General features: G+C 68.2%; 5 protein-coding genes across 5 annotated transcripts; 3 read left to right on the top strand and 2 right to left on the bottom strand.

The window, feature by feature from the left end:
• On the top strand, positions 1-1,755 carry FA09DRAFT_52047 (hypothetical protein). The gene is made up of 3 exons (XM_025745700.1): positions 1-142; positions 243-1,105; positions 1,164-1,755. Exons 1-3 carry the CDS (start codon positions 90-92, stop codon positions 1,517-1,519), a joined length of 1,272 nt encoding a protein of 423 aa, XP_025597664.1. The 5' UTR covers positions 1-89; the 3' UTR covers positions 1,520-1,755.
• Positions 1,756-2,088: 333 nt separating this feature from the next.
• Positions 2,089-2,988, bottom strand: FA09DRAFT_330550 (hypothetical protein). The gene is made up of 3 exons (XM_025742648.1): positions 2,619-2,988; positions 2,314-2,555; positions 2,089-2,253 (listed from the first exon to the last, which is right to left on the bottom strand). Exons 1-3 carry the CDS (start codon positions 2,784-2,786, stop codon positions 2,151-2,153), a joined length of 513 nt encoding a protein of 170 aa, XP_025597663.1. The 5' UTR covers positions 2,787-2,988; the 3' UTR covers positions 2,089-2,150.
• Positions 2,989-3,772: 784 nt separating this feature from the next.
• FA09DRAFT_330549 (putative ARO1-Pentafunctional AROM polypeptide) lies at positions 3,773-9,064 on the top strand. Its single transcript, XM_025742647.1, has 4 exons — positions 3,773-4,445; positions 4,501-8,158; positions 8,211-8,711; positions 8,771-9,064. The coding sequence occupies exons 1-4, from the start codon at positions 3,810-3,812 to the stop codon at positions 8,995-8,997; spliced, it is 5,022 nt and encodes a 1,673-aa protein (XP_025597662.1). The 5' UTR covers positions 3,773-3,809; the 3' UTR covers positions 8,998-9,064.
• A 360-nt stretch (positions 9,065-9,424) lies between these two features.
• Positions 9,425-11,135, top strand: FA09DRAFT_309289 (NADH-quinone oxidoreductase). Its single transcript, XM_025740606.1, has 7 exons — positions 9,425-9,559; positions 9,620-9,865; positions 9,934-10,141; positions 10,525-10,555; positions 10,616-10,629; positions 10,691-10,735; positions 10,797-11,135. The coding sequence occupies exons 1-7, from the start codon at positions 9,520-9,522 to the stop codon at positions 10,960-10,962; spliced, it is 750 nt and encodes a 249-aa protein (XP_025597661.1). The 5' UTR covers positions 9,425-9,519; the 3' UTR covers positions 10,963-11,135.
• Positions 11,136-11,638: 503 nt separating this feature from the next.
• FA09DRAFT_298507 (kinase-like protein) lies at positions 11,639-12,808 on the bottom strand (the record flags this gene model as incomplete). The annotated part of the gene is made up of 2 exons (XM_025740248.1): positions 11,639-12,299; positions 12,387-12,808. The coding sequence occupies 2 exons, from the start codon at positions 12,806-12,808 to the stop codon at positions 11,639-11,641; spliced, it is 1,083 nt and encodes a 360-aa protein (XP_025597660.1).
• Between the last annotated feature and the right edge of the window lie 9,647 nt (positions 12,809-22,455).

The following is a 22,455-nucleotide window of genomic DNA, read 5'->3' as shown; positions in this document are numbered from 1 at the left end:
ACTCCGCCAACGCTCTTCCGCCACTGCCACTGCCGTCCTCCGCCAACGCTCTCCGGTCCCCGCCCTGCGTCCGCCGCTGCGCCTTTCCCATGTCTCGCTTTGCCGCTGCGGCTCGATCCGGCGCCGCACGCCGGCACGTCTCGTGAGTATCGCAAGCGCGAGCCGGACCTGCAAGCGCATCGATTCTCAAGCTTTCCCACGACCTGCCGAGTCTATGTCGGCGCTAACGCCCTTTTGCGCAGAGCTCGCTCTCTCGCTGCCCGCGTACGGCCCGCCGAACAGTCTTTGACGTCGTTCGGCTCCAACGACGGCCTCGACGTTACCGCGAATGGCTCATCGGAGGCATCGTCCGTTCCTCTTGGGCGCACCGAGAGCTTCGCAGTGCGAGTGGAGGCTTCGGTCGTCGCCATCGATGAAGGCACGCCCGCAATTCCGGCATTGGCCGAGCCAGGCCGCCCAAAGTGCAGTGCGTCAGATGGCCCGACACCCGACGAGCCTAGCCAAGGCAACAGCAGCGACAACGATGTTTGCGAGCTTTGCGGTGCGATGGCGCATCTCCACATGAACGACGAGATGGTGTGCACGCCAGCTCCTTTGCCGTCGCCGGTCACGCCTCTTCTCGTCGAGCGCAACGAGGCGGACGACGGCAGCCGTCGTGCTGCTGGCTCGCCTTCCACAGTGACTGGTGAACAAGGCACCACTGCTGCATCGGCTGGACTCGACGGCGATGGCGGTGCTACTTCTCCGTCTGCTGCAGCTGCTTCCCGCACTTCATTACCTCCGTCTTCCTCGAGCGAGCAACGAGGCCATGCGCCTTCATCTCCACTGCCCGAAGCCCAGCATCCTGCTGTCGAGCCCTCATTGGATCGCGCTTACATGGAAGCGCTGTCTGAGTATCCGCCGCCTGACGCGTGGGCAGCGATGCCTCCTTTGAGCGAAAGCTACCAGCCGTGGCTGCAGTGGGGAGACCGTCGCATTCGCCACATCCACCGCGTCGTCCTCGACTTGCGCGTTCTCATGACCCACCGGCTACGTGGCTTCCTGAGCAGCGCATTGTCCTCTGCCTTCACGGACCTGGATAGAGCCGAGAGTCCGCGTCGAATGAGTGAGTGCTCCTGGGGCAATGCGCGCCAGAAGTGTCGACCTCATACCCCTTCGTGCAGTCGCCGGCCAAAACATGTTCATCGGGCTCGTTGGCCAGATCCTCTCCTGCCATACCGGTGAAGGCTGGCGCGACGTGCGTGCGCGCATATTCGCGCTTGACTGCGTTGATTTCGCCGACCTTGGCCGCTGGCCAGACAGATTTGACTTTGCCGATCTTTACCATACGCCGCTGTTCACGATGCTGCCGCGGCCGTGGCCGGCGACGAGGCAGGAGCCTTGGAGCAGAGCTGGAGGCCTGACAGAGGACGAGGTGTGGCACTACGTCGGGCGCAATCGCGTAGAGGTGGTGCGCATGCGCGAGTTCGCTGAACGTGTCGAGCACGAGGCTGGCGTGTGGTTCCAAGAGATTGACTAGGGCCGAGTTCCGAACATCAACAGTGCGCTCGTCGACATCGACACTGCTCTGCGCCTTGCTTCCACACATCGTCGGCGCTGTCCTTCGTTTTCGTCGATCTTCACCTCCACTTCTCGTCACCGCTCCTGCTCCGTTCCTTCCTCCTGCTCAACCCTCCGTCTCTCTCAATCGTCTTCTCTTCCTCGTCATCGGCCCGCGTCGTCGCGCCAGCAAGGCGGAGAATAAGATCGACCCGCTCTAGCCGGCTGCATCAGTCACGCGCTCAGGGTTCTCGCCGTGACCGAGTACATCCTCGTCCGTGCTTCTCGTTCGCTCTCTCCTCTGCGTCCACTCGTCGAGCAGGTCACCCTTCTCCATCACGCTCAGCTCCTCCGCTCCACGCACACAATGTCACGCACCTGCATCTACCCAGCGCACGGCCACACCGGCGCCTATCTCTAGCTCTCTCGTCGCTTGTCCGCCTCAATCTGAATGCGTGCCTTCCCTGCGCCTGTGTGTCGTCTTCTCCAGATTCTGCAGTCCTTCAAGCCTTGTCCCGTGCTTCACGCCCACTTGTGCGAATCACATCATCTTCCATTCCAGCCGCCTGTGCCTGAGCAGCGCATCCCACGGCGGCCTCTACAGTCCCTCTCTAGTCCGAGTCGCCCTTGGCACGCACGCCGCTCATGTCGACAGTGCCACCCACGGGCTGTCTGTGCTGGCTCGCCTGGTCCAGGAGGCCAGTGTACCGGAGGCTACCACGGACGCACGTCAGTGCTGCTTTTGCTTCGCGGCGTCTTCATCTGCAAACTCACCGGTGCACAGCCGGTCGCTCGGCAGAGTCGAAGAACAGCCGGTCCTCGGCACGCTGACGCACGAGGTCAAGGTGACGGGCGTTGCGCTCCTTGAGCGCATCGACCGAGGGCCCGTAGTGCTCGAGGTAGCGCGTGATCAGCGGCGTCTCGCCGGCGTCGTCCGACTCGTTGCCGGGCGCCGAAAGACCGGAAGAAGAAGCGGGGGAAGGGTGTGCTTGGGAAGAGAGGTTGGAGAAGCGGTACTGCGCGCCCGTAAGACATCATCAGCAATCTGGAGACACCGTCTTCGCAGATAACCGACTCACGGCTGCGAAGCCACCGAGAAGCGCGAGGATGGTGTTGCGCCAGATGGGGCTCGAGAAGCCTAGAAGGAGCGGAACCAGAGTCAGCGTGACGGCCTCGGGAGAAGAGCGCCAGAGAGCGAGGAATGGCGAGGCCGAGACGCGAGGCCGGAGGAACACATGCACAGCCATGCTTTGAGATCGCACTGCAAGTCGTCTTCACAGAGTCCGACGCACGCTCCTCGTTTCCCTCTCCCTGCTCCGCCTTCTTGAGCGCAGGCCCACAGCCGGCTGGCAGCGTGGAGGGGACCGCGCTTGCCGCTTCCGTTCCCCACACTGTCGCCCACTCGCACAGACGCAGCACACCTGTCCGGAAGCTGCCCCCCCCCCCCCCGTGCCGGCATCGTTCTGCAGGCGCTGCAGCTGCGGCGACAGTTGCGCCAGGGCCATGCCTCGTGCTGATCGACTGCTTCGCGTCTGCCTGGCACAGCACGCGGCAATGCTCCGGCGCAGAGGGCGGTGCATCCCGGCCATCATCCCGCCCTTCGCCTGTCTGGGATCAGACAGCACGCGATGCCCGCGCGCGCATCCGCTTGCACGAGACGGCGCCGAGGAGAGGGCACGGGCGCGGCCGCTGCTCGCAGGCCGCCTCGCTTCTCCGTCTCTGTCCAGCGTGGCTGTCTCTGCGCGCCCTCGGCCCTTTGCTCCCTTTTGTCCACAGCGTCTGCGGCTCTATCGCCTCCCCGCCCGCGCGGCAGGCAAGCGCGCAGACTCACCTTCCTCGGTCGCCTCGTCGTGCGCGCCGCTCTCGGCATGGGCGCCCATGGCCGGGCGCGAGGCGTGCAGCGCGCGGCGCTGGGCGGGCGCGGCCGCCGGGCGCGTGACGAGCGCGCGCAGCGAGCGTGTGGGGAGCGACATGGCGGGCGAGGGTGTGGTGGAGGGAGCGCTGGGCCGCGGCGACGGACGATCGAGATCTCGGCGAGGCGCTCGAGCGCCGCTGCTGCTGCTGCCGCTGGCCGCCGCGCACCGACCGATCTACGGCTGGGCGCGCGCGTCACGTGCGCTGCCCGGGAAGCGGGGCAAGTCAGGCCTGGCCTGGGCCACGGCCGCGCGACACCGGCGGCGTGCCTGCGCCTGCGCCTCGCCGGCAGATCTTCCAGCGGCGGCCATGCCTCTCTCGCTCCTTCCCGCCGTCACCTCCATCTCTCTCCCAGCATGGCGTCCGGCCTCAAGGCGGCCTCGTACCATGCGCCGCCCGTGCGCTCGCCTGCGGGCGCAGACATCAACGTCATCCGCTGTCTCGACGCCTCCATCCATCTCGGCTTCCACCTCGCCTCTCACATCGCCGACGTGCTCGTCGAGCAGGTGCCCAGCAGCACCTACATCCTGCTGACCGACACGCGCCTTGCCACGCTGCATGCGCCCGCGCTGCTCGATGCGCTGCACGCCAAGCTGCGTGCCGCCAGCGGCGCCTCGCGCGTCCTCACGCGCGCCATCCCGCCGGGCGAGGGCAGCAAGAGCCGCGCGACAAAGGCCGAGCTGGAGGACTGGATGCTGGCGCAGGGCGTCACGCGCGACGCCGTCGTCATCGCCCTCGGCGGCGGCGTCGTCGGCGACCTCTGCGGCTTCGTCGCTGCCACGTTCATGCGCGGCGTGCGCTACGTGCAGGTGCCCACGACGCTGCTCGCCATGGTCGACAGCGCCGTCGGCGGCAAGACGGCCATCGACACGCCAAAGGGCAAGAATCTCATCGGCGCCTTCCACCAGCCGACGTTTGTCTTTGTCGACGCCGCGTACCTGCAGACGCTGCCTGAGCGCGAATTCAGCAACGGCATGGCCGAGGTGGTCAAGGTGGGTGCGAGCGTCAGGATTGGGCAGGTGCTGCATGTGCTGACGTGCTGCTCAGACGGCGGCCATCTGGGACGCCGCCGACTTCCACAAGCTCGAGTCGTCCGCGCCTGCGATCCGCTCCGCCGTTCTGGGCCCGTTCCCCGAGGGGCAAGCCGCCGACGCCGGGCGCGAGCTGGGCACGCGCAGCGAGGCGCAGACATTGCTGCTCGACGTGATCCGCGGCAGTGTCGGCGTCAAGGCGCACATCGTGACCATCGACGAGAAGGAAATGGGCCTGCGCAACCTCGTCAACTTTGGGCATTCGATCGGACACGCCATCGAGGCGGTGCTGACGCCGGACATGCTCCACGGCGAGTGCGTCAGCGTGGGCATGATCCTCGAGGCCGAGATCGCGCGCGGCATGGTCGGGCTCTCGCAAGTCTCCGTCGGCCGTCTCTCGCGCTGCCTGCAGCAGTACAACCTGCCCATCTCGCTCTCCGACGCGCGTATTGCACGCCTCCCGCGAGCAGACGGCCTGAGCGTCGAGCGTCTGCTCGACATCATGCGCGTCGACAAGAAGAATGCGGGCCACGAGAAGAAGATTGTGCTGCTCTCGCGCATCGGTGCCACCGCAGAGCAAAAGGCCAGCACGGTGCACGACAGCATCATCGAGCGCGTGCTCAGCGCCGGCGTGCGCGTCGTGCCGATTGCCCGTTCGCCGCCCAAGGCCAGCGCCACGCTGCAGCCCCCGGGCAGCAAGAGCATCTCCAACCGCGCCCTCGTGCTCGCCGCGCTTTCGAGCGGCACCTGCCGCGTGCGCAACCTGCTGCACTCCGACGACACGCAGGTCATGATGGCGGCGCTGCGCGACCTCAACGCCGCAGAGTTCGAGTGGGAGAACGAGGGCGAGACGGTCGTGGTGCGCGGCAACTCGGGCCGCATGAGCCCGCCGGCCAAGGGCAAGGAGATCTACCTGCAGAACGCAGGCACGGCGGCACGCTTCATGACGGGCGTCTGCTCGCTCGTCGCCGCCGACGCGGCCGACTCGCACGTCGTCGTCACGGGCAACGCGCGCATGAAGGAGCGCCCGATTGGCGCCCTCGTCGATGCGCTGCGCACCAACGGCACGAGCGTCGACTACCTCGGCTCGTCGGGCTGCCTGCCTCTGCGCATTGCCTCCGGCGGCCTCGCGGGCGGCCACATCCAGCTGAGCGCCAGCATCAGTTCGCAGTACGTCTCCTCCATCCTCCTCGTGGCGCCGTACGCACAGAAGGAAGTCACGCTCGAGCTCGTCGGCGGCGCCGTCATCTCGCAGCCGTACATCGACATGACGCTCGCCATGATGCGTGACTTTGGCATCGTTGCCGAGCGCCTCGTCGACGACGCAGGCAAGCCGAGAGATGCGTACCGCGTGCCGCAGGGCGTCTACCAGGCGCCGGAGACGTACGACGTCGAGAGCGATGCGAGCAGCGCCACGTACCCGCTCGCATTCGCGGCCATCATGGGCACTGAGGTCGTCGTGCCCAACATCGGCTCGGCAAGTCTGCAAGGCGATGCTCGCTTCGCTCGTGACGTGCTCAAGCCGATGGGCTGCGCCGTGGAGCAGGGTGCCTCGAGCACGACCGTGCGCGGCCCTGCCGTCGGCCAGCTGCGGCAGCTCGGCACAATCGACATGGAGCCCATGACGGATGCCTTCCTGACTGCGTCGGCGCTCTTCGCCGTCGCGGCGCCCGGCGTCAATGGCGAGACGTCGACGCGCATCACGGGCATTGCGAACCAGCGCGTCAAGGAGTGCAACCGCATCAAGGCTGTCATGGACGAGCTGGCCAAGTTCGCCGTGCGCACAATTGAGCACCCCGACGGCCTTGAGATCTTCGGCGTCGCGCCCGCGCAGCTGCGTGCGGACGCCAGTGTGCACTGCTACGACGACCACAGGGTCGCCATGGCGTTCAGCGTGCTTGCCGTGCTGGCGTCGGGCGGCTCGGGCGCCGTGATGGAGGAGGCGCGCTGCACGGCAAAGACTTGGCCCAGCTACTGGGACGACATCTCGCGCTCGCTCGGCATCGCCTTCGTCGGCGCCGACATTCCGATTGTCCGCCCGGCGGCGTCCACCAGCGCCAAGCTGAGCACCATCAGCGACAGTCTGACGCCCGTGCAGTACGCCCGCGATGCGAGCATCATCTGCATTGGCATGCGCGCCTCGGGCAAGACGTACCTGGGAGGCTTTGGCGCTGCGGCTTTGCGGCGGCCCTTCCTCGATGCGGACGTCATCTTCAACGAGCGCTTCGTGCTCAACGACTTTGTCGCCACGCACGGCTGGCCGGCATTCCGTGCCGCAGAGACGGAGATCCTCAAGGAGCTGCTTGCCAACAAGAGCACCGGCCACCTCATCTCGCTCGGCGGCGGCGTCATCGAGAGCGCCGAGAACCGCGCGCTGCTGCAGGAATACGCGCGATCGCGCGGCCCCGTCGTGTACGTGATGCGCGACGTCGAGGAGGTCGTCAAGTTCCTCGAGACGTCCGACCGGCCGGCGTTCGGCGAGCCGGTGCGCGACGTGCACAAGCGCAGAGTGCCGCTGCTCTACTCGTGCTCGAGCTACGAGCTGGTCAGCTACTCGGGCAGCTCGTTCGACGCCGATGCATTCGACGCCGAGACGGGCGCGGCCCTCTTCGATGCCAACGACTCGGCGCTTGGTGCGCCGCACCGCTCCTCGTCCATCCGTCCTGCGCATGGCCTCGAGGCAGAGGTGGCGCGCTACTTCCGCTTCATCGCCGGCGTCGAGACGAACCACGTGCCGGAGCTGGCCTCGGGACGCCCGACGTTCATGCTCTGCCTCACGTTCCCCGACGTCACGCCCGCACTGCCGCTCATGGAGCAGCTGACGTCCGGCGCCGACGTGATTGAGCTGCGCGTGGACCTGCTCGACCCCTCCGGCACCGCTCCCACCACGCCGCAAGTGCCGGCCTTCGACTACGTGGCCGTGCAGCTGGCGGCCCTGCGGCAGCGCACCAACCTGCCGATCATCTTCACCGTGCGCTCCAAGAGCCAGGGCGGCATGTTCCCGGACAACGCCGTCGAGGAGTACTTTGAGCTGCTCAAGCTGGGTCTCCGCCAGGGCTGCGAGTATCTCGACGTCGAGCTGCGCTACCCCGAGGAGCGGCTCGAGACGGTCCGCGCGCACCGAGGACACACGAAGCTCATTGCCTCGTGGCACGACTGGAGCGGCGCCTTGCGCTGGGACGCGGCGGACACGCTGGCCAAGTACGAGCTGGCCCTGCGGATAGGCGACGTCGTCAAGATCATCGGGCGCGCGGACAGCATGGCGGACAACGTGGCGCTGGAGCAGTTCCGCCTGCGCGTCGCCGCGCGCAGCGACGCCAAGCCGCTCATTGCGCTCAACATGGGCGTGGCGGGCCAGCTGAGCCGCGTGCTCAACTACACCATGTGTCCCGCCACACACGCCGCCATGCCGTTCCCCGCGGCTCCCGGGCAGCTCACCGTGGCGCAGCTGCACGCGGCGCGAGCCCTCGCCGGCGTCATCCCCGCGCAGCAGTACGCGCTCTTCGGCACGCCGATCAAGCACTCGCTCAGCCCGACGCTGCACAACACGGGCTTCAAGGAGCTCGGCCTGCCGCACCACTACGGCATCATCGAGGTCGACCACGTCAGCAGCGAGATCAAGGCGTTCATCCGGCAGCCCAACTTCGGCGGCGCGAGCGTAACGATCCCGCTGAGTGCGTCGGGTTACACGCTCCTCTGCATGCCACTGCTGACACCTCTCTGCAGAGCTTGACATCATGGCCGAGCTGGACAGCATCACGCCTCACGCGCGCGCCATCGGCGCCGTCAACACGATTGTGCCTCGGCGCGCCGGCGCCGGCCCCGCGCTGCTGGAGGGCGACAACACGGACTGGATCGCCATCACCGAGTGCTCGCGGCGCAACCTTTCGCCGCTGGCCCTCTCTTCGCCCGCGTTCACCGCGCTCGTCATCGGCGCCGGCGGCTCGGCTCGCGCGGCCATATACGCCATGCACAAGCTGGGCGCGCGGCGCATCTTCCTCTTCAATCGCACCAAGGCCAACGCCGACAAGCTGGCGGGCGAGGTGCCGGCCGAGTGGCACGTCGAGGTCGTCGCGAGCCTCGAGAGCCTGCCGTCGCAGCCCAGCGCAGTCGTCAGCAACGTGCCGGCAGACGGCACGAGCCTGGACGCGAGCAGCGGCGCAGGTGTCATCCTCCCTGCGTCCATCCTGAACAATGCAGAGGGCGGCGTGGCGATCGACATGTCCTGTGCGTATGCTCCCCCCGCTCTCCTCGTTGCCGCACTCTCATCTCCGTCTCTCTCGCAGACAAGCCCTCGCACACGCCGCTCATGGAGCTGGTGGAGCGCACCAACGCCGCCGCCTCGGCCAAGGCCGACCGGCACAACCTGCGTCAGGGCCGGCTGTGGACGGGCGTGCCGGGCCTCACGATTCTCCTCGAGCAGGGCTGCCACCAGTTCCTGCGCTGGACGGGCCGCCAGGCGCCGCGTGCGGAGATTGAGCGTGTCGCCTGGCAGCGCTACCGCGCCCAGTGAGGCGGCGTCTGTAAGCGCAGCGCCTCGGCGAGAGGTGGGAAAAGCAAATAGAACGTCTATGAGCGCACCGGGGTTGGTTGAGGGCGAGAGCGCGATGCGGACCTGACTCTGTCCGAGTCGGGGCTCACTGACGTGCGGTGTGCCATCAGACTTGTGCGGCCTGTCCCCCTCCTGCTCCACGACAGGCAGACTTTCGCCTCTGCCTTCGCTCGTCGAGCTGCGAGTCTGATGCTGTTGCTGCAGTAGTGAGGGAGCATCGGGCGCGGCGCCGCGCCGTGATTGGCGCGGCGCGGCGGGCGCACGTGACCACTGACCAATCCGCCCCCGCCAGCTGCCGCTCGCCGCCGCCGCGCTCGTCGGCGGCGCCACGCCCACGCCGCTCCCAGGCTACGCTCTCGTCCCGTCGCCGATCTCCCTCACCCCCGCGCCGCCGCCCTCCTTCTCCTCTCGCGCCGCTGCCGCTCCTCGCTGCGCGCCTCTCCACCACTCAGCCTCCTTCGCCGCTCCGCACTCGCTGCCGCCATGTCGGCGCCTCGCACCATGTCGCTGCTGAGCCGCTCCGGTGCGCACGCCCGGCTTCGCACGGCCACCTCACTGCCGCTCACCTCGCGCTGCACCACAGCGCTGCGTGCGCCGCTCGCACCGCAGGCACGCGCCCTGCGCACCCTCGCTGCGCCGCCGGCGCCGCGCAAGCAGCAGCAGCACGTCGCCGCGGCGGCCGCACCGCAGCTGCCCGAGCTGGCCCGCGCGTTCGCCACGAGCAGCGCGCGCGAGCAGGCCGCGCCCTCGGAGCAGCCGCTGCCCATGACGACGCTTGGCAATGCCAACTCGAACCAGCTGGCACTCGAGACGCCGCGCAACAGCGTCGGTGAGTCGGCCCCCTTTGAACCCAGAGTACAGCGTGCAGACTGGACCTGGTGCTTATGCACCTCGCAGAGTACGTCACCACGACGCTCGACAAGATGGTGAACTGGGCGCGCCAGGGCAGCATGTGGCCCATGACGTTCGGCCTGGCCTGCTGCGCCGTCGAGATGATGCACGTCGCCACGGCGCGCTACGACCAGGACCGTCTCGGCGTCGTGTTCCGCGCCAGCCCGCGCCAGAGCGATGTCATGATTGTGGCGGGCACGCTGACGAACAAGATGTGAGTGCGGCGCTTGGGCGACTCGAAGCAGACGACTAGGAGGGTGACAGAAGGGGGCACGTGTGATGAAGTGGAGCATGACAGGAGCGCGTGCGCTGGAGGTTGCCAGGCTTGCATGCGGTATTTGCGCAATTGGCGGAGAATCGTCCGGACCGAGAGCGCTTGCGGTCCGTCTGGCGCAGCTTGTAGCTCTCTGCACGTCGTGTCGGACGCGAGCCTATTCTCGCATCGCGTGTTGCTGCAGCCCTAGGGCGGGAGCATCATGATATGCGGTGCAAGCAGGAGAGCGTGGCGATGCGCCAGGCGCAGTGCGATGCCTTGCCGAGTCGAGTCTCGCGCGGACCATCTTCGACGACGCCACTGACGCTTGCTCGTAATCGCAGGGCGCCGGCGCTTCGCAAGGTGTACGACCAGGTGAGTCTAATGCCTTCGAGCTGTGCAAGAGCCTCGATGCTGACGCACACTTCCTCGCAGATGCCTGAGCCACGGTCCGTTTCCGCCAGCGCACCAATGCCGTAGACACGTCGGCTCACAGTGATTTTCCTGCAGATGGGTGATCAGCATGGGCAGCTGCGCCAACGGCGGTGGCTACTAGTGAGCAGCTTGCGTGGTGCTGCCTCGCTTCTCCCGCATGCTGACACATGCCGCTCCGCAGCCACTACTCCTACTCGGTCGTGCGCGGCTGCGACCGCATCGTGCCCGTCGACCTGTACGTGCCCGGCTGCCCGCCGACGGCCGAGGCGCTCATGCACGGCATGCTCTGCCTCATGCGCAAGATGCGCCGCGGCCGCAAGGTCACGCGCTGGTACCGCTCCGTCTGAGGTGCTTTGCCGTCCCCCAGCCTTGTCTCCGCTCGTTGTGCAATACAGTCGTGTTCCGCTGCGAAACGTCTGGCGAGCGGAGAGACTGCGTCCTCTGCCTGCTCCTGGTCGCTCCCCGTCGCATGCGGGCGCTCGCCTGTCGCCCTTCCCATCAATCACACGCGCACAGCTGCCGATCCAAAATAGTTGCTGACAAGGTGGCGCAGGGGTCAAGTATTCGCTACAGGGGGGTAAAGATGGACGAAGCTCCGGGCTGGTGGGCGAATGCGTGTGTCGTCAGAGCGCATGAGAGAGAAGGGGGGAAGCGGCGTGGGGGCGAGGACGATGCGTGAGAGCGGCGCACTGGGACGCGCCGAGTGCGATTCGTCTTGCCGCAGGCGGCTGGATGAGAAGAGAGATGGTCGGAGTCGGGAAGTGCTGGCACGGATGCGGCGGCGGCGCTGTGGTGGGCGCGCACGCTCGCAGAGGTGCGAGGATGGGTCGTCAAGGGATCGTGTGTGACGGAGCGGGGCCCGTCAGAGAGAGGCATTAGGGGCGTCGCGGAGAAGGAGAGAAAGGATGCAGGTGTGCGTGGTGCGTGTGTGTGTGTGTGGTGTCCGGGTTGCATGTGAGGAGAGGAGGCCACGTCGGGCAGTCCAGGAGAAGAGAGAAAGGAGTCGAGAAGGAAGCGGCGCCCTCACAGAGGGCGCACGCGGCCGCGCTGCTGCCAGGCCGAGTGCACCCAGGGGTGGTCGCGCACCTGGGCGATGGTGGCGCGGCGGTCGGGGTCGACCTCGAGGCAGCCGCGCAGCAGGTTGAGGGCGTCGTTGGTCCAGGCGCCCTTGGGCTTGCTGATCTTGCCGCGGATCGCCGCCGTGGGGTCGGCAAAGGGGCACTCGCCGCTGAGCAGGATGCTGAGCAGCACGCCGAGCGACCACACCTCGGCGTGCGGCGCACGGTACGGCTTGCCCTGCAGAATCTCGCTCGAGGCAAACGTCATGGTGCCGAAAAAGCGGTTGAAGTACGGCGACGGCTTGCGCGGGTCCGAAATGACGGCCGAGCCAAAGTCGATGAGCTTGACGTTGAAGTCGGCGTCGACGACGCAGTTCTCGTCCTTGATGTCGCGGTGCGTGATGCCAAGGCGGTCGAGGTGGAAGACGGCCTCGACGACCTGCGCAAAGACCCAGCGTGCCTTGTCCTCGGGCAGGCGCGAGTGCTGCTCGATGCACTCGAACAGGTCGCACGACGAGCGACGCTCCATCGGCGCCGGGCGCAGTGCCGCCGTAGGCTTGGGTGCGGCCGGCTCGCTCAGCGAGCTGGCGCTCTCCATGAGCGTGTCGGCGGGCGCCGGCGTCAGGCTGCCCGGCGGGAAGACGGCAAACGACGGCGAGGCCAGCGGCTGCGAGGCGTTGGGCGTCGACTTGGAGAGCTGCATCGGCGCCGACGTGGGCATGCCGGCCGGCGCAGCGAGCTGCGACGAGGCCTTGGGCGTGGCGTTGGCCTTGGGCGTCGGCGTGTCGTCGCTGCCCGGCGCCTTCCACGGCGTGCCGTGCAGCTCCATGACGAGGTAGAAGAACTCGTCGTCGTCGAAGAGGTCGACGAACTTGACGACGCCCGGGTGGTCGACGACCTTGAGCACGAAGGCCTCCATGGGCACGACGCCGAGCGTCGGGTCGCGCACCCAGCCGTGCGTCGGCACCTTGTCCTTCCAGATGAACTTGACCGCCACAGGCAGGCCGTCGGCGTTGCGCGTCGCGCTCACGACGAAGCCGAAGCCGCCGCTGCCGAGCTCGTCGCCAAAGGTGTAGGCAGCAGCGAAGCCCGGGTGCAGCGTGCGGTGTGCCAGGTGCTTGGCCGAGACGGTCATGGCGTGCGCCGGCGCCGAGGCCGACTTCTCCATCATGGGCGCCGCGAGACGAGCAGCCGCAGCGACGGGAATCGGCTGCGAGCACGGCAGCTCAGCCTCGACTTGCGACGTGGTGCGTGGCGAGGCCATCGGCGAGCGCTGCTGCTGCTGCGGCTTGGATGCCTCGTCGCGCAGCGGGTACGGCGACGGCTTGATCTTGGCCACCTTTGGCCGCGAGGCGCTGAGCGAGCGGGCGAGGCCGCTGCTGCCGAGCACGCTGCTGCGCTTCTTGGGCACGGCGCTGCTGTTGCTGCCGCTGGCCGAGCCGGCACTGCTGACGCGGCGGTCGGCGATCGGCAGCTCCGTGACGGGCGAGTCCTGCTCGGCGTCGGAGAGGCTGCGCGGCGCACCGAGCGGCGAGTAAGGCGGCGTAAGGAGCGTGGCCGACGACGAGGCAGACGACAGCAGGTTGCTGCTGCGCGCCGAGTCGACCGACGACGACGTGGCGGCGCTGCTGGAGCCGTCGCGCTGCATGCTCACGGCCGCGGCGAACTCGGAGGAGAGCGGCGACATGCCGACGGAGCCGTTGCGCTGCAGCGACGGCCGCGAGGCCGGCGAGCGGATCGGCGTGATGGACGGCAGGCTGGCGCGCTTCTGCTGCGACGGCACGGGCGACGTGCGCCGTGGTGCGGTGGACGAGGCCGTGACGCCCTCGGGGAAGAAGGACTGCGAGGCATCGGTGCCGGCGGCCTGGCAGAGCGGCGTCGGAGGCTCGAAGGGGCTGACCGGAACACCGCCGTGTGCGGCACCGTCGCGAGCACCGGCGAAGGCGCTGCCGCCGGGCGTTTGCGGCATGTTTGGCCGGAAGAAGGCAGACGACGAGGCCGACTTGCCGAGCGACGGCAGGCTGATCTTGAGACGGCCGGCCGAGCCGGGAGCCTGTGGCCGGTTGGCGCGGCGCATCGCCGGCGTTGCGGGTGCTTGCGTGTCGGCGCTGCTGCCCTCCTCGCTGATGCCGTTGAGCTGCGGCTCCTGCTGGACGCTCGGTGCCGTCGGTGCGGCGGTGAGGTGCAGACCGAGGCTCTGGCTGAGCGACTGGCGCTGCTGCGAGAGGTGCAGCGGCGCCTCATCGCTGCCGCGGCGCGACTGCAGGCCCGGGTAGTTGGCGGCGTCGGGCGAGGCGGTGAGGTCGTGGTGTGCGGCGAGCGAGTCGGGCGAGCGCGTGACGCCCTTGGACCAGCGGGCTACGGCGCCAGCGCCAGCGCTGGGGAACGAGTAGCGCGGCATGGAGCCGTCGTCGTGGTGCGGCGGCAAGCCGCCGAGTGCGTGGTGCGAGGGCTTGATGGGCGTGCGCAGCTCGAAGCTTGTTGTTGAGCCAAGCGACTGCGAGAGCTCGGGCATCGAGGCGTCGGCGTCCGTGTCGCCGCCGTCGAGCGTCGAGGCCGAGACGGTGGATGCAAGCGAGCCGCTGGAGAGCGAGGGCATCATGCCCATGCTGAGGCCCATGCCCATGCGCGACGAGAGTGACGAGCGCGCGTCGGCGCCGAGCTGGCTGCTGCTGGCGCCGACCTTGCGGCTTGTGGAGCTGCTGCGCGACTGCGGCGGCGTGCCGTTGTCCTCGAGGCCGCTCATCTCGTCGCAATCCATGCCCATCGAGTCGGAGTCCTGCGAGCCCCACGAGCCGCCGGTGTGCTGGCCGCGCAGGGCATAGTGCTGCTGCGACGGCGCGCTGCCCTTGAGCTGCGTCGGCGACGGCAGCTGGTAGGCCATGTTCTCAAGATGCGACGGCTGCAGTGCTTGCGAGTCGGCCGTCATGAGGAACGAGTCCGTCGAGGAGAGCGGGAGAGCTGCCGACATGGCGAGGCGCGAGGGCTACGGCGCAGGCGCGTGCCGGGAACGGAGACGCAGCTGGGCGTAAGAGTGAAAGCGATGCTCCTGTGGCTGCGAGTCAGCATGGTGCGAAGTGGCTGGGAGCGGGCAGCGGGTGCTGGCCGAGCTGGCAGGAGAGATGCGAGCTTGGGCCGCGCTCGGGCCGCGCGGCGGGCGGCACTCATCACCTCGGCGTCTCTGCCGCAGAGTGGCCCTCGGCCACATATAGTGGCCGGCGGTGCGTGCGAGAGTGCCCGCTGCTGCTGCTCGGGCCGCCCGCCGAGTGTGCCGCGCTTCGGCCAAGTGCTCACCAGGGTGTAGATGGCTGGGAGTGCAGGTGCAGGAGGGTGCGGCTCAGCGAGCGAGAGAGAGAGGCGCGGCGAGCAGGAGCGTGCGCGCGAAGGTGTGCTTGGGCCAGGACGCAGTAGGATGGAGCGAGACGCAGTGCAGAGCGAGGAGGAGAAGGAGGAGGAGGCGGAGTGGCTCGCCGCTGGCCGGCGCTGCCTACCTTTTGTTCGTGCTCGAGCGGCCCAGGAGGCAGCGATGCGGCCATGGCACGGCCTTGCGAGGGGCAGCGGACGCAACGGCGCGGGGAGGCGAGGCGCGCCGGGCACAGCGCCAGTGTGGCGCGGACACTGGCGCAGCGCCCGGCACATCGCGCCTTGCCGCCAGGGTCTGCGGCTTGCTGTGCGGCGTGCAGCGCTCTCAATCAGAAGCACGCCGGGCGCAGCGCCCGTGTCTCGCCGCCGCCGCGCCACCGCCTTCGCACGCGCGCGCTCAGGGGGCGCACGGCTGCGGCGGCGGGCGGTGCGGCGAGCTGCTGCCATGCGGCACTGCGCATCATTCCCGCGCACTTGCAGGCATGCGCGCCGCTCGCTCCGCCGCCCTCTCCTGGGCTGCTGCACGCGGCCCGGCGGCGCACGGCGAGACAGGCACGGCGACAGTCGACTCCGCCCGCGTGCAGCGAGGTGCAGCTCGCACCAGCACAGCGAGCGCAACACACAGACGCGCCGCAACGCGCACCTTCGCACCTCGCACCGCTCGCTCTCGCCGGCGCTGCACGCGCTGCATGCATCACAGATCGAGCACAGCAAGCCGCAGCGCCCAGCGCTTCGGGCAAGGCACAGCGCAGAGCATGCGGTGTTCTGCGGCTGCGAGAGGGCGAGTGCGCGACGCAAGGCGTGCCGCGTGCCGGCGCCCGACGGCGCGGGCGGAGCGCAGCGGCAGCGGCAGCTCGCTCGAGAGAGCACAGCGCTGCGAGCCGAACTGCTCCCGCTCGCTCGCCTTGCCACAGCTCAGTGGCAGCTCGAGTCGCAGGAGCTCCGTTCTCGAGCGCAGCGCACCCCCTGGCCAGGCGAGACCAACACCGTCGGAGCGGCCGGCGCAGCGTCATCCGCATCGCAGCATGGCCCCATCGAGCGCCTCCTCGAACGCAAACGGAGGCCGTCCCTGACGCTGCCTGCTGCCTGCGCGCTGCGACGGTCCAGCTCGGCGCATTCGTTGTTCGCAAACGGCAGGTCGCGCTGCACACGCCCTGCAGAGGTGCAGCACAGCGCAGGCCCATCACGCTGCGTTGCAGCTCCGGCTGCATCTGGCACTATGACTTGTCATGGGGCACGCTCGGGCACGGCGCCTGCCGCTCCTGGCTGCTTGCCCGCCGCTGCGGCTGCCTGCAGCGGCCGGCTCGCGTGGCGGACGCGGTGCAAAGGCGCACGCTACGCCCGTCGGCGGCGCCGTCCGCTCGCGCAAGGCAAGGCATGCAGCGGCGCGCGCGCGAACGCATCGCAGCGCCATCGTCGATCTGCGGCGTCTCGTGCTCGGCGCCTCCGTGCAAGCCGCAGCAGCGATCGCCAGAGAGGGAGGGACACCAAATTCTGTGCAGAGTGCGGCGTTTTGCCCCGTGCTCGGAGCGCCGAATCTCTCTCGGGCTGCTCTCATGTGGCACTGCGTCACCTGGCACGCACGGAGCAGCGCAAGAGGGGGGGCCAGGAAGAAGGAGGCGCTGCGGACAAGGAGGCCGAGCCGGCTCACGCGCGCTCCGGAGGCGCAGGCGGCGCCCGGGCATTTCGCGCGATGCGTGCGCGTTTCTCTCATGCGTCGCTTCTTCCCGAGCACGAGCGCACGGCCGGACGCCCTTTCTCCTCGTCTCCTGGCCGAAGCAGATCCTGGCCGAAGGAGCATCAGCGTGAGCAGGGCGGCCGAAGCTTCGCAAGTGTGCATTGCGCCAGAGACACGCTTCGCTCCGGGTACCGGACCGTCCAGGAGGCGTGCGCGTGCCCGTGGGCCAGGTGTGCTTCTGCTGACCCTGCTGCACTGTGGCACCATAGGCGCCAGAGGGACCGTCCACGGCCCAACGCTGCGAGGTCCGGAGCCGGTGCTCCTCGCTTGCTGCAGCCGGCGGATGGAGGCAGCCTTCTGAGCTTGCATCCGGCGAGGAGCGCGGCAGAAGGGCCTTTGCACTGCTGTGAGGCGCTGATCGCCTCGGAAGCAGCTGCGCCTCGCTCGTCGCCGAGTCATAGCGCGCGGCACACCTGCTTAGCACGCAGCCTTGCAGACTGCATCTTCCAGTACCCAGCAGAGCAGCAGCGCAGGCAGAGCACAGCGACGGGATCAGCAGCTGATGCAGCATGCAGCTGCAGCGAGAGCATGCGCAGAGACGTGCTAAGATCAACGGCCGGCGTGCTTCCGCGGACGCACGCCAGCATCACGGCGCCGCGTGCGTGCTTGCTGGCCTCGACCGCATGCTCTGACCAGCGCAGGTCGGATCTCGAGCTCTGCTATCAGCGGCCTTCGATGCCTTCTGACGCTGAGATCGAGGCGACATGGAGAAATCTCGGCGCTGCGGAGACTTCGATGGCGCCTGTGGCGATTTTGATGCTGCGACCTCCTGCGGATGGTCTGACTCCGACGCTGCTGCCAGCGCCAGCAGCCGAGCTGCGGCCGCCACCAAGGCGACGACGTGCAGCCTCCAGCGCCGCAGAGCGCAGCTTTGCCCGAGCGCCGACGCCGAGCGCCGAGGCGCCGATGCCGCTTTCTCCGTGTCAGCACACGCCGCTGTCCTGTCCGCCCATCCGACGCTTCCCACGAGGCATACGCCGCGAGCATGCTGAAAGGCGCGAGCGAGGGCGGCCTCGGCCTACGGCTCGTCGGCTCGCTTGCGTGCCCCGCACGCTCCAACACCTCTCTTGGGTGCCGCTTTCTCCGAGCTCCTTCCGTTCCCCTCTCTCTGAGGGCTGGGCGCAGGCGGCGCAGCGAATGCGGGGTTGCAATCAACAGCATCGCCCATGCCATACCGAGATGGTCCGGGCGCCGGACGCCGGACGCTCGATGCGCCGCAGCGGCAACGTCGGGGTGCGACGGCTGGCGTTGGCGTCGAGCGGCGGCGTCCAGGTACCCTTGCGGGGCGCTCGCGGTATCCATTTACAGCCCATTGCATGCGGATTGCGGCGGCGCCCAGTACCGAGCTCTCATGACACCAGAGAGACAGGCGGGCGCAGCAGAGACATGCTATTCCGCAGCCGCTTGCGGCGCGAAGACGTGCTTGCTCGAGTCAGGCGCAGGCGAGACAGAAGCAAATACAAGCCTTGCGGATGAGAGACAGAGCCAAGCAAGGCCGTGCAACATCCGCTGCTCCGCGTCCGCTGCGTGCGGCACGCTGACTCGTACCGCCGGCCCGCACCGGCGTGAGGCCCTGATTCAGAGACGAGGCAGTGTGCAGTCGCGCGTCATGGCTGACCCTGGAGCATGCGGTACGCAGCAACAGCAAACGTTCGTGCAGAGGTCGCATCGGCACGGCGAGCGGGTCAAGGTGAGACGGCCGCGCGCCTTGCCGCAGCACGCCGCATGCGCCCGGAGCCCGATGTCGAACGATCCCACGCCAGCACCCAGGGCGGCTCGCACCACCACTTCCATCTCATCGCTCTTCGATTCTGATTCGAGTTGCTTGCCTGACCCTGATGCTGTGCTTCTGGAGCACGCCAAGCAGCTCGAATCCGCGGCATGCCCTCTCGATCTCAGTGTCGGCGCGCTAGGCAGCGTAGCGCTCCACGCGCACCCACACTCGCACACCCCCGTGCACCGCTGGACCGTTGGGCTAGCGAGGGAACGAGACGTGGACGAGAGCACGAGCAAGAAGGCACGAGCCTCGCGGTGCGGCGCTGCGTCTGCCTCGTGCCCTCGTGCACCCACTCACAGCATGCAGTCGTCGCCGCAGCAGCATGCTTGACAGGTGCTAGCCGCTCGGACCTGCGCCGGCTCGTGCTCTCCGTGCCTCGCACACCCGGCGTTGTTTCCCACAGCAAGCAGCTGGACATGCCAGCAATCAGCAAGCGGCTATCTTCGATGGCTCGTCGCCCCGATGCTCGATGCTGGCGCAACATTCCAGCTGACGCCAGCTCGGCGATGCGATGAGCAGCTCTCGAGGGCGATTGCTCGGCACGCTTCTGTTCTCGCTCTGTCCATCGGCGTCTCGATGGCGTCGAGTATCGAGGCCCAGGCGCACAAAGCCCCAGGACGGCACATCAGAACGGCAGCTGTCGCACGTCCCATGAGCTGTCTGCCAACGTCGGAGCTCCTCTGCTCCTCCGCTGGCAGCGTCTGCCGACGATGGCGACGACAAGGCTCGCAGGCCGCGCTGCCCGCCTGCGCTGCCGAGCCCAGTCGGGAGCGGCGTGCGTCGGAGGCGGAGGCGGAGGCCACTGACGGTGGGAGCGCCGGCGGAGCTGAGGCTGAGGCTGGAGCTGAGGCGGGGCGACTTTGCATTTTCCGAGCCCGGCGCTCGGTGCTCGGCAATGTCCACCTGACCGCCTCCTCTCCCGGCAGGCGGGCTCATCGGACAGCATTTCCCATTCCCAGCTCGCAGTCGGAGGTGCAAGCTGCCGCCCGCCGACGCTCGGCGCAAGGCGCAAGACAGGTGGCGCTCTCGAGGCGCAGCTGCGGCGTGCGAAGGCCGACGTCGGCGCCGGCGTGCGGCGTGCGGCAGCGCGGGCAAAACGCATCCCGCTCACCGACGCACCGCTGCCGTGCCTCCCGCCTCTGCCGCGCTGCGTTCTCCACGCCTCTCGGGCTGCCCGAAATACGGCGCCGGCAGGAGACAGCGGCAGCGGGAGCGTCGGCAGCGTCCTCCAGGCGCGACCTCCTCCATGCCTCGCCGGTCTCCCACACGCATCGACGCATCTGCGCATTGCCAGTGGCGGCACCCCGGCGCGCAGAAGAGGCATCTCGGCTGCCGGCCTGTCGCCACGACGCGTCGCGTGGTGTCGCTCTGCCAGCGAGGCAGCAGCCGCGCTGCTGTACCGAGCAGAGATGCACAGCTGTCATGCGCCAGTCGCACACGCATGAAGCCCCGTGCCAGCACGAGGAGGCGAGATGAGAGCCACGAGCGCTCAGAGTTGGTTGGGGCTACGACGACCCCTTGACAAGGCCATGGGAGCGTGGCAAATCCCACGGCGTGCGGCGACGCTGGGCGTGGGACCCTCGCTCGCTCGGCGGGACGCACCTCGGCCGCATTTGTGCATTCTGCTGCTGCGTCCCGAGCTGCACGAGGCATAGAAGTTGCCCTCAGCACGACTACAAAGCTGCGCAGAATCTGAATGCAGGAATGGCCGCGCACGCGCGTGGAACCGGGAGCCCCTGGCAGCGAAAGGCGCGCGGGCAAAGAAGGGGCTCGCAGCGGCGCCGTGGTGCTGCGGCCGAGCAGGTTTTGCCACACCTTCTCAGGCCGCAGTAGAAGCTGGAGTTGAATCAGCTTGGCGTGCTTGATACAACCCGACGGAGAATCACATTAGTGAGCGCTTCAATCGCGACTACGGCCAGCCGCGAGACTGCATTGATCGTGGGGCCCTTTTGAAAGCAATTCAGCTCCGTGCCACGCTCGTCTGAGCTCGAGCGTTGCTCCTTGCAGCTGATTAAGCAGAGACCCTCGGGTCAGCCGCAGCGCCGGCTTGGCCGAGGCGAGGACCCCAGGGTGAATAGGCAGCGTGCAGCGGGAATGCAGCTGCATGGAAGGGGGGACGAGGGCGCTGCCAACGTGCGCCGCTGCCGGCTCAAGGGGCACAGAACGCGCGCGAGCCCGAGCGTATTCGGCGCTGCGTTCTCGGAGCTGCGGTCCGACTGTGGCCCCTTGCTGATGGAAGCGGGGCCGACGCAGCTTGCATTTGCAGCTCACGCAGCTGCAGGAGAAGAAGCGGAGAGCACATCCGGGACGCGCACAGCCGGGCGGAGAGAGAGGAGGAAGGAGGGCCGTGCGAGAGCGGAGAAGGGCACCTGACCGAGCTCGTTCTGCACGCGCGCGCGCCGCTCCTTGCGCTCGCCGGCGCTCGCGACGCTTCCTTGCGCTCCTTGGCACTCCTCGCGGCATGCTGCGGCACGGGCTGTGGGGTCGGCCGTAACGAGACGCCGGCAGCGAGCATGGGCTGCGCTGCGCGGGCGGCATGCGGCGGCCGGCGAGCTTCGCCCGATGGGCCGCCGCCGCTTGCCGCAGCAGCACGCGGTCGCCTGCATCCTGGCAGGGCGCAGCCGATACCAACGGTCGAGCTGCAGCTTGCCACCCACATCGCTGATGCCGATGCTGCGCCTGGCACATGGACAGCGCATCGCAGCATCGCAGCCGCAGCCCGCCGCGCCGCAAGCGAGGCTCCTCGCATTCCGCGCTCGTGCAGCCGCAGCCGCAGCGAGGGCCAAGCCCAGCGTTGCGGCCGCAAGGCGCGGTCTGCGAAGGCTCGGGCGTCGCAGGCGTGGGACTCCCGACGGATGCGCGCTGCCCGAGGCGAGACGCAGGCGCGTGCCTCGCAGCTGCAGCGCTCTTCGCTCTCAGCCTTTGACTCCGGGTGCTGCCTCTCAGTCGTTGCCGCAGCAAGCACAACAAGCGGCCCTGGGTGTGGTCGGGGTCTGAGTCTTGTTTGTGACTCTAGCGGCAAGGCCGCAAGCAGGGCGTAGAGAAGCAAGGCTTGGTGCCGTGCCTGCAGCAGCTCGAGGTCCAACGGTCGGCTGAAGGCCCCACATGCGTCCGGAGACGGAGCAGCGAGGACGACGCAAGCGGAGCGTAGCATGCAGCCGCGAGCTGGCGCCCACCAGAACGCAGCAAGGATTCCAAGGAGGCTGAAGATTATCGGTGATGCGAGGAATAGGGTCGAGTGTATGTACAGCGTGCAGTCTCTCGACGGTGCAAGACTTCGGCAACAAGAGCGCCTGTCCGCACGGTCAAGTGTGTGCTGCCTTCGCAGTGGGAGCGAAGGGATGCGAGACACTTGATCGTGGCACCAGGGCGCTTGTCGCCGCTGAGGTTGCACCATCGAGGGACTGTACGGTGGCGAGCAGAGTGGAGAAGGGGGTGTAGTACAGGCGTGCGGCGACCGAGAGGCGTCCAGAAGCAGACGACGTGGCAGCAGAAGCTGCAGCGAAGTGTTCGTAGATGCTGCGCAGTGAGAGCGCAGTGCAGCGGGACACTTCGCCCGAGCCTCAACTCACGTCGCCTGCTGCTCAACCTATCGTCGGCGCATCGCACGCAGGGGTGAAGAGGGAGAGGAGGAGGTGTGTGTCCAGCGCGCAAGCCGCGCCGAGAGTCGAGGAAGTACACGCCGAGGGACGACTGTGCAGAAGACAAAGTCCACGCGCGCTTCGCAGTGGCAGCGAAGGGCTGCGAGCACTTCGGTCCCGACAGTCATCGCTGGACGTGCGCTTGATAGACTCGTCGACGGACCGTACGATGAAGAGGGGCAGAGGAAGAGGAGGAAGGAAGGGGGGGGGGGGGGATCCATATCGCGCGCGGGTCCTGTCGAAGAAGCGCTACGACGTCGACG

The sequence above is a fragment of the Tilletiopsis washingtonensis genome (assembly GCF_003144115.1).
Source record: "Tilletiopsis washingtonensis strain MCA 4186 unplaced genomic scaffold FA09scaffold_13, whole genome shotgun sequence".
Taxonomy (NCBI): Eukaryota; Fungi; Basidiomycota; class Exobasidiomycetes; order Entylomatales; genus Tilletiopsis; species Tilletiopsis washingtonensis.
This window is presented reverse-complemented; position numbering and strand designations above follow the sequence as displayed.